Source organism: Sander vitreus, chromosome 2 (genome assembly GCF_031162955.1).
Source record: "Sander vitreus isolate 19-12246 chromosome 2, sanVit1, whole genome shotgun sequence".
NCBI lineage: Eukaryota > Metazoa > Chordata > Actinopteri > Perciformes > Percidae > Sander > Sander vitreus.
The window spans coordinates 22,030,891-22,044,667 of NC_135856.1; the positions used below are offsets into that span (position 1 = coordinate 22,030,891).

At 37.6% G+C, this 13,777-nt stretch overlaps 1 protein-coding gene across 1 annotated transcript; it reads left to right on the forward strand.

The window, feature by feature from the left end:
* Positions 1 to 435: 435 nt before the first annotated feature.
* On the forward strand, positions 436 to 13,561 carry acer2 (alkaline ceramidase 2). The gene is made up of 6 exons (XM_078261055.1): positions 436 to 820; positions 1,225 to 1,339; positions 3,997 to 4,138; positions 4,710 to 4,847; positions 10,276 to 10,413; positions 11,153 to 13,561. The coding sequence occupies exons 1-6, from the start codon at positions 707 to 709 to the stop codon at positions 11,337 to 11,339; spliced, it is 834 nt and encodes a 277-aa protein (XP_078117181.1). The 5' UTR covers positions 436 to 706; the 3' UTR covers positions 11,340 to 13,561.
* Positions 13,562 to 13,777: the final 216 nt, after the last annotated feature.

Below are 13,777 nucleotides of genomic sequence, written 5' to 3' on the forward strand. Positions count from 1 at the left end.
AATTTAATAATTACATGCAAAAAATCTAATTAAGTAGAAGTGTAACATTTAATAAAATTGAAAAGCAAAGAAGGCCTACCTAAATGTACGTGTAGCCTGCTTTATACCACTGCTAACAAATCACACAACGAGAAATGCACTACTGAAGTGAAAAAAACAACAACCGTTGGTTAAAGATGTGATGATAAAAAACGTAGGCCTACACTAATATTTGTAATGCAGTATGGTTATGCTTTTTTTTAACGTTATTTTTTAATAGTCGTTTCATGTTCATCGTCCCCTTAACTGGTTGTCTAGGGGTTGATATCATGGATGTATTACGGTTGATATGAGAAAATAAACGGGGTTAACCAGACCCAAGGCCGCTGTGGTCACATTTCACCGAAGAAGGAAGCAGACAGAAGGGCGTTCCCTCGCAGCGCTTGAACACTCTTTGGCTACAGACAGAGCAACTGTCAATGCACGACGCTGAGCTTACGACAAGCAGGAGGCTTTGTGGGACGACAGAGACTTTCAAATGCAGCTCAGCGACGATTTCTGTAGTTTATCATATTGTCGTGTCAGCTCTCAAAACGTTCAAATCTAGCGTATGACAACGATCTGACAGAGAGTGACTTTCCTCGCGAGCTTTTATTTATTTATCTCCAAAGCTGACGGCGGAGTGTTGTCTGCTGTGTCCTGTCCATCCGACAGAACTAGTCCAGACATGAGTAACGTTAATCTGATTTTTTGGGACCAGTTGCTGGCTGGCAGCTCCGATGTGGATTGGTGTGAAGGCAATTACCTAATATACCCCGGCATCGCTGAATTTTACAACACGGTCGGTCGCTTTGAATGTTAGCTAACGATGTGTGCTTTTTATTTTTTATTTTTTGCATAACGCAGTTTTGTGTATAGACAACAGCTTTTCTGGCTTTGTTTCCCTTTGCATTGCATTGTTTTCTTATAGCTTTTAATATTAGGTTAGCTATAGATAGCTAGTTGCAAGTTATACTGACTTTCAACAGTTTGGCTGCCTTTCAGCTTCAGCATCATGATGTGTACTGTTAGCATCAGAGTACAAATGTTCATTTTCTTCATCATTTCCACTGGCTGACAAGTTTGTTAGGCCAGCAAGGCTCGCGCACTGATCAACTTTTGACAAGCATGTTGTCATTGAGCTACAGGATCAGTTCAACTGTGATGCATTTTTGCTCATAGCTTTTCCTTTCCTTATTATTTCAGATCAGCAACATTTTGTTTTTTGTTCTGCCGCCCATATTAATGTGCTTGTTCCGCCAATATGCAACACATTTCAACAGTGGGATTTACCTCATATGGAGTCTACTAGTTGTGGTTGGTAAGTTGGCTGGTTGACATTAGTGTCTAAACTGTGTGATGACCTTTATACCTTTCATATTTCTGTTCAGCGCTGTGGGACATCTTCACTTCCACTTCCCTCAGCTAACACAACTAATACTTTATACATTTTGTAAAGTGTCAGGCTAAAACTTCATGTGTTCTTTATATGCCAGTTCATGTGGTATAAAACTAAAGCATGCTTTTATCTGCCATATGTAATGCATAATTGGACAAAGATAATTCGAGTGTGGCCTGTAATAATCTTATAAGAGAAAATACACTGCTGCTGAAACAATTAGCCCATTAATCAGTTAGAAAGAACATTTTGGCAATCAAGTCTTTGTCATTTTTTTTAAATGCAAAAAGTCACTGGTTACAGATTCTCAAATGGGAACATTTGCTGGGTTTCCTCGTCTTCTATGATAGTAAACTGGGCTGGAGTAAATTTGGACAGTTAGTTTGACAACATAAGCTGTTAAAATAAAAATGGATCAATTTATTGAGAAAATTATCTGCACATTAATCGATAATGAAAAGAATCAGTAACTAACTAAGAATACACAAACATTGTAAGCATAGGTGTAATTTACATAATCAAAAATGGCTAGTGCAGCCCACCCCAAAAAACTATTTTAACTTCCTTTACATAAATAGACATTTGCACCATAAATTGTGGCAGAAAAATTCACCAGAATGCAGAAAATGAAGTGTTTGACACACAAAATTTCCCCCCAATGTTGAACCCAAAGTTACACCCTTGATTGTGAGTACATATACTAAGTGCATGAGTATACATTGTACAACATACAGTTTATGAATGAGTCTGTGCATTCATTTTAAACACTGTTAGGATGGAGGTTTTCTCAGCTGTGGCTTTGTCACTGTTCTCAGTTATAGCTTTAGGTTGTCCTAAATCATTTTACCCTCATAGACTTGCACTTTATTATAACTACAGTAGGCTTATTCATTGGTGGGGTGAATACGCCTATTGCCTAGATTTGATTTGATTTGATTTGACACAGTATTTCAGCCGTAAATGGTGGTACTGTATGTAAATAACAGCCCAGTCCTAAAAGAGATTACAGTGCCTTGTTCCCTTACAACTGTTATGAAAACGCGCTGTTTGCACTGTCAGCAAAGATAACCTGACAGACCTCCCAATGTTCCCGAGAAGTGACCTTACTGGATGATAACTGAGTAGCTGTTGAAAAGGATTTGCATAACTGAACTTAACCCTTAAGTCATTTATTCTCATTTAGACTTTGTATTAATTTTTTATTTTCATGTCATAGCAGTACCATGTCTGCTACCAAACCCTGTTCCACACCTGCCTTCCAAACCAGTGGTCAAAATAATAGCAGCCTCCTTGTTTCGTTCACACATTTCTTGTTCCATACCACAAATGCTTCCTGTATATATGTGGCCCAGGAGGAGCTCTGACTGCATCCATTGTTTGGAATCTGGAGGCTGTTAAAACATACACAGCTGACAAGGAGGTTACATGGTTTCACCTCTCTACCTCTGTCTCTGTAGTAGGGACGACCTTTGAGTCGAGCAGAACAACAACGCTATAGGATCTACTTCCAAAACAGAATTCAGCTGCCTTTTTTTGGTTTTGGCCTCAGCTGTGTTTGGACTAAGTCATACATATAGTTTAGGATAATACATATACAGTATTGGATTATTTTCATTATTAGTTAATCTGCTGATTATTTTCTTGATTAATCGTTTGGTCTATAAAATGTCAGAAAAAAAGTGAAAAATGCCAGTCACAATTTTTCCAATCCATCCAATCCAATGTGACGTCTCGTTTTGTCTAATTTACTGTCCAAAACCCCCAAATATTTAGTTAATCATCATAGAAGACAGCTAATATTTACATATTTACAAAAAGTTGAGACCAATTAAGTTTGGCATTTTTTAACAAGAAATTGCTTAAACCATGCCATTTGATTATTGAAATAGCTGCTGATAAATTTTCTATTGATCGATTAATCAAATAATTGTTTCAACTCCATTTCCATGAGAAAGTAAAGGCGGTGTCTGTATTTTGTTTTGACTGTCAGTGATGTACGAGTACACTGACAGGTTGTCATGATTAGTAACCGCTGACTCAGAGTAGTACTCCCTTTTTGGATAAGAACTTCGTTGGAGATTATTCTGATAATAGAAGGTCTGTTGGATCGTGATAACAAAGGGGCACTGACTGATCAATCTTTCCACAGAATTGTAACACTGGTTCCCAAGTAACTATTTGTAATTAGCTTGTTTATTCTAGTGTTCAGTTCTGTCCCTGACATCCCTGAAGTCAGCCTAAAACATTTAATGTCACTAAGGATTTTTATTTTTTACAAATGTAATCAGTTTGAAGTGGTCTCATTTAGAGGTGCCATTTGCAAATTTCTATCAGTTTTTCATCACTTTTGCTACTTTTCTTATTTGATAAATGAAAATGGGAAATGAAGCTGTACAGTGGACAATATAATGCACACCTTTTAGCTCCTGAAACCAACTCTCTACTAGTCTCAGCTGATATATCTCTCTATCTTTAGGAGACAGCTCTCATTAATCCAGCCTCGTTAACACACTGAACAGCTTCAGATGACTTCTCTCTTCTGACAAACATTTATCTGTTTCCGTGTCTCTTTCTTTCAGGTATTGGATCGACATATTTTCACGCCACCCTCAGCTTCCTCGGCCAGATGCTGGACGAGTTGGCCATCTTATGGGTGCTTATGTGTGCCATTGCCATGTGGTTTCCCAAGAGATACCTACCCAGGATGTTCAGGAGGGATCGGTATGTTGGCCACTGCATCAGAATAATATACTTTTAGTAGCCTAAAACTGGTGTGTGGGTGTATAAATGCATTGCTCCAACCATGTGCTATTATGAGCTATATTATATAGTATATCTTTTTTACAAACACACTGACTGTTTCACATTTTCACATTAAATCAATTTCACAACAAGGAAAATGTCACTTTTACTTTTGCTCGTATGTCAGGTAGTCATTGCAGTATTAGTGGAGCTCAATGTTGGCCGCCTTTTTGTCATATGATGTGTCCCCGCTGCTATGACACCCTGTTTAATAATAGGCCTATCCAAGGTAGCTGACACCAGTAAAAACTGCATCCCATGCTTCTTTACTTCTCTTTCCATTGACACAGAGCCGTCATGGCTGCTCTTTCATTTCAGGCTGTCACCTAGAAATGTCCCTCTTGTAGCTGAGTGATTCTTGTTTACTGTCTGAATGTTAGTGTGTTATAGTGCTTTCTGGAAAGAACTGTCTGTCTGAGTTTCACAATGCTGTTCATAAGTACAATATTGCTGCAATTTTTGTTCTGACTTGTTTTGCTTTTTAATTTAGGTCAAGGTTCAAAGTGGTCATCGGCATCTTGTCAGGGATCACCACTGGGCTGGCCTTCGTTAAACCTGTCGTCAACTCATTGTCACTTATGACTCTGGGCATCCCCTGCACCGCGCTGCTCATTACTGAGCTTAAAAGGTTGGTGAACTTAAACAGCAGAGGTGAGTGTGGGCAGGTGAACGTGCAGTCCTGGCCCAGGACCATCATACTATGTATCTGGGCGTTTCGGATAATAAGTAGCTCAGAGTATTTGTTATGGGAAGAATGTTGAAGATACAGACCCAGTTGATGGTAGGCAATGTTCTTAGGGATTTAAAAAGGGGACAAGAAAAAAAAATGTCCGGAAGGTTTACTCACCGAAGTACAAAGCATTGAACAAATCCACTAGTTTGGAATTGTTTGTATTGACTTTGATGAAAAAGCCTATTCTTAGTCAGAGTCATTTGAATGTTTTATGTGTTTTGTTTTCATGTGATCATGTTAGTACCCACCTAATGTTTTAATCTACTGTGATTTGTAGTATGACAGTCCTGGATCAGGGTAAGGGGATGTTTGATTTGATTGAGTTCAAAGCTTCCTAATTTACACTTATTACACAGTTCAGATGTGTCAACTTTATTCCATTACCGCTTGTACTTTAAGCCGGTCCTATCATAGCAAGCTGTGTTAGACAGCAGTTACACCTGACAGTTAGTAGGTGTAAATATTTCTTAACTAAATGTACGTGAATAGAAGAATACAACCCATTTTAATTAGGCGGTGCGCAAATCTCCTCTTATGCTTTAACTAGGCTAATTTTTGGGGCGCCCTGGTAGCTCACCTGGTTGAGCGTGCGCCCCATGTACCAAGACTCAGTCCTTACCGCAGTGGGCCAAGTTCAATTCCAACCCGTGGCCCTTTGCTGCATGTTGTCCACCCTTTCTCTCCCCCCTTTCCTGTCTACAGCTGGCCTATCAATTAAAAGCATTAAAGCCCAAATAATCTAAATATATAATAAATCATCTTTAAAAAAATACTAGGCTAATTTTAATTCTTAGTTATATAGCAGTAAATGTCAATGCCTATGTCAGTGGTTCAAAGTTGTCCAGTCAGTGAAATCAGCTGCTGTAATGTTAAGTAGTTAACTGGACAAAATGGAATCGATGTCAAGATGTAGCTTCTGCAGTCTACAGTACATTAACATGTTAACTTTTGGCCTTTTGTACTTACGTTGTCTAATGATATGTTGTCTGTTCCGAGTTAACTATAGGACATTGTGATGTGAAAGAATGTTCCTGAAAACACACAAGCCACTTGTGCCTGTGTGTGTGTGTGTGTGTGTGTGTGTGTGTGTGTGTGTATTGCTTTCCTCCGTCACAGCAATGTGGAGCTGTTGTTTCCGTTTCCCACATCCCTTACTCACCACCGTCAGTCTTTTAACCTTAAGTCATTCATTGTTCAACCTGTTATTCCTGACATTAGTGCAAGTGCCAGTCATCTATGGAGGCCTCTTGTTTTTGTTCTGCTAAGTGGCAGAGAATTCCTGTGGCCCTGGCTGATGGACTTTTGCCCTCAGAAAAGACAGACTACGTTGTTGTTGTTTGCTCTTTTTTCTTTAAAGTACGGCTGTTGGCCCCTATTCAAGTCACTTCCTGGTGTACAAGAACAACTTGTCCGGTGTATAGGAAAACCGTTACAATCTTCCTGTTGAAGCAACAATACAAGTCATAGTTGTGCTATAATAGCTGAGTTATTCATAAACAAAAGTCATTATGTCTGAAAAATGAGTGTGCACATGAGAGCAAAGTAAATTATCACGTTGCAAAAATAATGGGTGGATACCATCCATAAACTGTACTATACCAGCTATTTATTATTTAAAACTCCAACTGAAACAAGAGATATAGTCCTACCTCGACTCATGTCCCACTCATTATTTAACTCTGCTGTCTTAAAAAAACTAAAGTTTAAAAAGAAATGGCCTCAAAGTACAAAGAAATACATACATATATATATATATAGTCATATATGCACATCAGCAAATATACATTTTATTTAGTAAAGATAACATAATTTGACTTGGAAAGTGAAAATAGGGGTGTTGGCTAAACAGAAATATACTGTGATTGCAACGTCCCTGGCTCGATACTGGCGGCCAGGGACCTTTGTTACATGTTATTCTCTCTCTCTCTCTCTCTCTCTCTCTCTCTCTCTCTCTCTCTCTCTCTTTCTCTGGCTGTATCTCTACTGTGCCCTATCCAATCAAAGACAAAATGCCAAAATAAATCTTGAAAAGAAAACAAAGATGACTTATTATTATCCAAACTGTCCGATTGAAATATGATTATTACCCAAACTGTCTGTTGTAAACATCTGTCATAGTTTACAGACAGACTCCCTGGGTCAGCTTCATCTACCATACAAATGTGCAAAAATACATTAATCACACTTTGATATTGTTTAATAGAGTATTGACATCTAATATGCAAACTATGCCTTTATATCATTAAAACCAATGCATGAAGACCTCCAGCATCTTTGGGAAATATCAGGCTTTGTTTCACTGATCCTATGGAGCCTCTTCCTTCCCTTGAGTGAGAGAAGCCCATCAGCAGTGCTCCACCCCAGATACATGAGACGGACTGGCCTTTCCTTCACTTATCTTTGCCTCCAACACTAACGCTCACGTCTCCAAGGAGAAGTCCTGGTTTCATGTCTTGTTTCTTATCTTACAGTTTCTGTTTAAGCTGATAGGCACAGTATTTAAGATATCCAGCTGTGCAGTGATGGTTCTGTCAGTGTCTGTTTGTTAGCAGGAAGGGCTGTTTGCTTACTTATGGCAGTTGTACTGTGTGTATGTAAAGGCAGTTACTGAGCCTATAGCTGGCTTAGTACTGTCTCTGACTGTCTGATTTGTTCCCATGTGAATATCATCAATCTAAACACTTAACAGTGTAATAGAATATTGATGACAATTTAATGGCCTGTTTCCCTCTGGGAAGTTTCGTTGGCTTCTATTTTTGTACTTCCTGTTGCTGATGAGTACTCGTGACACCATTTTTTCTGCTCTCTCTCTGGTCAAATTATGCAACATGGAGACAGTTTTCCTGTTTGGTTCATTAATTGACTTAATTCCCTTAAAGCAAGACCATGTAGTAGAAATAACACACTCTTTCTCTTAGAAGTTGAATCCATAAACATTCAAATGCACTCAATTCAATATACTCCAAGGTTGTGCTGCTTCAGGTTGAAGCTGTTGGTTAATGTTATTTACACAAAAATACCTACCTAACGGTTGCTAACGTTTCTGAGACGCTTCACTGACTTTTCGTCTTCTCTATTTGTACTACTGTTGCACTACAGCTTAGCAACAAAGCTATACTAATCAATATATTCTACATTAACAATGGATCAGTTGACAACATGAAACGTGAAAGAGATCACTCATCAAGTCACTGAGCATTATGGGCTCTATGGAGCATTTTAGCCTCTTCAACTCCAGTCTCATCGACCTTGTTTCCATCTGCAGTAACAACCGGCTGTTTTTAGCTCAAAGGCTATGATAAACCCACTGCATGCTACCTGTCCAGTGTCAAACAGCAGACAGATAAAGTTAGCTACTAGCTAGTGAACATAGCGGAGCGGCTAGTGAGCTAAAAAGACAAATATTTCCCTCAGGGCTTGGTGGAGACCAAAACCAAAGAGCTTAAAGGTGAGTGAATGTAAGACTCATTCATCAGGTGGCCAGAAATGAATGCTAAGCAACAGTTTGCTAATACATTCGCAATAACAACTTTATATATATCTCATATATATATATATATATATATATATATATATATATATATATATATATATATATATATATATATATATATATATATATATATCTCATATATATATATATATCTCATATATATATATATATATATATATATATATATGAGATGACTGGCAAAATGTCTCTTTATTTAGCTTTCCATTGTCACAGAGACGTCATGGCTGCTCCTTTACTTTAGACCAGGGGTCAACGTTTTTTACGCCAAAGACGCCTTAGCTTAAAGAGAACCAGAGTAGGGAGCCTGCAGTATTATTATAGTATTGTATTCAATTGAGTTGCATATTAAAGTGGGTCAGATGGCTATCAATTAATAGATATTAATATATTATTTATACATCATGTTTTAATGTTAACCATACAGTGACTCCTTAAGCTTAACTGTATGGCTACCTTACATATAGTAGTAATAGTATAGCTTATCTTCAGTGTCTAAATTAAATGTTTAGTTTTTTCACAAATAGGCCAGTCTGTCATTGCTATTAATATGTTCTCTCATTTGCTCAAATTTAAGGCTTGTAAAATGGCATGACTTCATCAAATCCTCTGTCTTAAGGGAAGGTGACAAACTAAGACTAAACAGTTGCATCATCAACACAGTTTAGTCAGGCTTCCTTGCCCCTGTCTCTGTTTTGGCAGTGTTTTCCTCAGCCAGCAGCAGCAGCAGGGCTGTAACTGGTATGTCTAAGGAGGACAAGACTAAGAATAGTTTTATCAGTGGCCTTCTGGATTAACACATGTCTCTGTAGGTCAGTTGTGTGTCCACTTGGCGATATTTGTGCAGAGACCAGGCTAATATAGCCTAATACTTGGTACTTGGATCATTGTTCTGTCAGCTCCCAAAAAGAAAGAGAAGATAATCCCCTTATCTGAAGATACATGTGCCAACCTACAATTTAACATCCTGGTTTGGACATACTGACACAGCCAGTAAAATCATTAGAAATCTGTACACCACCAGAACTGAACACAAAGCCCAGTGTACTCTGAAAGAGACCCTCCACCTATGAATTCCTGCACTCTGGGTGGCTTAAGGTGACTCAGGCTATAAAGAATATCTTCAAAAAGTATTTAATTCCCACTCCAACTAAAATTTTTAATCTGAAATTGTAGTTTATTTTCATTTGTATAAGATGGCACTACTGGTGGAGGACATTCCATGTTTTATGTTTCTGTATTTTTTCAGTTCCCCTCAGCTCACAAAGTGTTTCTGCGTCTTTCAGCATTCTGTACGCTACCTGCCCAGCACCAAATGGCAGACAAAGTTAGCAACTAGCTGCTGAATATAGTGGATTTTAGCATTTAGCAGCTAAAGGATATTAGTTAATGGAGTCATTGGAGACCAAAAACAGATGTTAAAGCTGAGTGAATAATGGATTTACATTCATCAGGTACAGACAAACATGACTCTAAGTGGAGGCTATGTTGCTCAGTGTCTGCTGAATGTGTAAAGAGGCAACTCTTTGCTAATACGTTCACCATATCAGCTTTATAGGGTGATAATATTGTCAGTGTTGTGTTTACAGTGCGTTTCCACTGCCAAAGAGTGCCCAGAAAACAAAACAAATCTGTTATAGCAGGTTTAAATAGCAATGTGTTATGCATATTAGATAATTTAGATGTATTTTTCATTTCACGTTAAATGCAATTTTTTCTGCATGAACTGCTTCTCTCTTGTTGCTCTGAATGAAATCAAATGGGAAAATCAGTGTACTGTATGTACTGTTATGCTCTGTTTGGTCGTTGCAGGTGTGAAAACCCACGTGTGTTCAAGTTGGGTCTGGTCTCAGGGATCTGGTGGGCATTGGCTCTGCTTTGCTGGATCAGTGACAGGATATTCTGTGAGATGTGGTCATCTGTCAACTTTCCCTACTTACACTGTGCTTGGTAAGCTCAAAGACAACACAAAAGAGTCAGTCATGTACTCTTGTGACACAAAAAGTTATTGTTAGTAAAACGTATACTGTTACACTACAAAAAACTCCATCTTTTCAAGTCCTTTCTGTCTTTAATTAAGTCCCTAAAAATCTTTTTTTCTTTCTAAAACTAGTGAAAAAAGAAGAATTTTCCAGAAGTGAGGGTTTGGATCTTAAAACATGAAAGAAAAGGGAGTGCTGCTTTAGAATGAATAAAAATAAAAATTGCAAACTATCAGACAAGATGATTTGCATTGAAAACAAGTAGAATTTTTTTTTACTGGCCTTATAGACTGTATACTAGAGATGGTCTGATACCAATTTTTTGCTTACCAATTCCGATACCTAAACTTGCGTATCGGCCGTTACCAAGTACCGATCCGATACCAGTGTGTCTTATATTTTATTATGTTTTAACAGCTGTGTACAACTATCCCTGTATGGATAATTACTATCATTGTAAGGCCTGGCTCAGGTTGCACTTTTTTGGGAAACATGAACAAACACAAACGATGAATGCCATAGAACTTTCTTTTATTATCCAGTCCGACAGTCCGTCATAACCTCTCTACTGTATACATTGTTAATCTTTCACTGCTAGTGACTGCATTGCTTCTATCCTCTAGAAGCTATCTTCTAAACACCTGGATATATGTAGAGAGCCATTTCTCTGGCAGTTTGGTTCATTCAAACTTCTCTTGCTCTTACAGGCACATCCTCATTTGTCTGGCTTCCTACTTGGGTTGCGTTTGCTTCGCCTACTTTGACGTCGCGACTGAGGCCCCGGAGCGAGGACCTGTCATCATGTTCTGGCCCAACGAGAAATGGGCCTTCATCGGCGTGCCCTACGTTTCCTTCCTCTGGGTCCACAAGAAGTCTGCTATCAAGGTGACTTAAGGTGACCCGAGCCTGCTGCTGTTCTGGCCGTGCTTTAACGCGTCTCACCAGGATGCATCCACACAACATGGCAACTTTGTGGCCTCTTGTGACCGGGTGATGGAGGTGATGCACATTGTGTCTAACCGTGAGGATTTATCTTTTCCTTTTTCTATCCCAGTCTGGTTTCATTACACTGCAGTGTTTATGCAACTCTGTCAAATAACAAAAAGTGTCACAAATGAGTCTAACATGGCAATGAAAGGGTGACTTTTTAAAAGACACAGCATCCAAGCCAAGAAACATTTACAGTGTTCCAAATATATTCTCAGGCTTCATATGAGATCATGTAAGTTAGGAATATGCATTTCAGCCTTCTTTAAAAAGAAGATTGTGTACATTTTAACTCAGAAAACCTCATTATAAAGCATTTTATTGTCTTTATAAACACAAGTATAGCATCTCATAGGTGCAGTCTGGCCATTATGAAAGCATTTAGAAACAATAAATCACTGGATTCAGTAACTGTGATTAATGCATAATGCATTCATTGCTTGGCCAATCTTACTATGCCCAATGAATCAACAAGCTGATTCATAAGATGTTACAGCAGTGTTTTAAGTATTATCACACAACGCTCTTTGTGAACATACATTTTTATTTAAAGCACCAGAAACACAATAGGCTTTTTTCTGTTATGTGTGTACTATGTTTTGCTTCCAACATGCCATTGTGATTATCTAAGATAGTATATTAGAAATGTGTTCCAAGTTATCCTGTATATTTTGTAAACTAACAATGTAATATGCAGGTATTTTCTGAGGAAAATCATATCATTCATCAGATTACTGAATGAATAGGTACCCTTTGAGATTGGCCAAAACCCAAAGTAAAAAACAAAACAACTGAATGTGAAATCAAAATGTATTGAAATATGATTGATCAAGGAAATGATTATGTATTTTGCACAAAATAAAGAATGGTTCTCAAAGCCTTTTGGCTAAATGCACACACTGCAGTGATACTTATAGTTATGTATTTAAAACTTAGCCAATATACAGCTCTTAATGCTGAAGTTTTCACAGCTGATCTTTTTGCATCTTCAACTCAATCAATCAAGTCTCAACTCTTAAACTTCTCTTCAGGGTTATTTATGCCATGCTCAGTATTTTAGACGTTGTGCTAAATATGATTGAATAATATGAAAAGTGTGCAAAAAGCCTTAATCAAACAGGAAAATGGACTACAAAAGCAAATGAAGGTACATTGTGTACTTGTGTGATGTAGCCAATCTGTTTGCTCTAAAAAGGGAAATGCAGTGTAAAGATTGTGTTAAATAGCAAATAGAAATGAGCTTTAGGTTATAGTAGGTATAAGTTGTGGGACAGATGAGGTTAGTATTACTAAAACCTAGTCTAACTTGTTCTAATGTGTTCATTTGACAGAAATTAATAGAAAGTATGTATGTAGAATATACAAGGGAAGTATGTTGGGTGAAAAAACAAGGATCGCCAAAGCTTTTTCACCACAAACCATTGTTTTAAATGTTGTTCTTGAAAACTGCCTCAGACTGTGCTAACTAATATGATTTCACTCCCGTCCTCCTGCAGAGGCTTCTGGGAACTCAAAGCGCTAAAATAACTTTGAAGGATCATGATATAGAAAGAAAATAAACAACTATTTTTGTGAGATTCTGAAGTATTTTGTTAAATCCAAAACGATATATATTTTTCTAAGTGCAGTCAAAATTGAAGGGTGAATGATTTTTGATATTGCATGATTACCTTTGTATTGCCAAACTGTATTTTTTTTTTATTTTTTATTTTATCTTTAGGAGAAACTTTATTGAGACAGTATTGAGAATGTGAACAAAGCTGTCGTAGTGCCCACGAATACTTTCATTGTGCTGCAAAATGATATTGAACTACACATCTGATCCACAGTGGTGGATTGTTTGTATGAATCACCCTCAGAAAAAGGAGTTTGTGTGAATAGGCGATCCTGTTAAATGCTGCCCTCTGGATCGTGATATTTGTCTTGGCACGTGGTGTCAATATGATCTCATAACAATGAGTTTAGTCTTTTTTATGGACTTACATTTGTATATAAATCTCAGTTCTTCTCTGCCTGCATTGACAATACAGACAAACTGCACAGAAATATTTATTTTCATAATTTATCCTGTTTTGTAAACAAGCAGTAATTGTTTTATTTTATGCAATAAACCAAGCCAATACTCAAAATGTTTGCTGGTGTTCATTTAACAGATCACATACAATATCATGTTGGAGTAACGCATGCATCAACAATATTATTCACGATTAATTATATATTTTGTAGCTTTATGTCATTACATTAACTGAGCTGAGGACTGAGACTTGTGAAGAAGCAAAATATTTGTTTTGCCACCAGGGGGCAACATTTTTCCACATCTACTTTATTTTATTTCACTAAGCTGT

Bases quoted from the DNA above. Each gene is read 5' to 3' on its own strand.
- acer2 (XM_078261055.1), top strand. From the start codon at position 707: ATGAGTAACGTTAATCTGATTTTTTGGGACCAGTTGCTGGCTGGCAGC. The intron at 821-1,224 runs GTCGGTCGCTTT...TTATTATTTCAG, and splicing joins TCGCTGAATTTTACAACACG to ATCAGCAACATTTTGTTTTT. The intron at 4,139-4,709 runs GTATGTTGGCCA...TTTTTAATTTAG, and splicing joins AGGATGTTCAGGAGGGATCG to GTCAAGGTTCAAAGTGGTCA.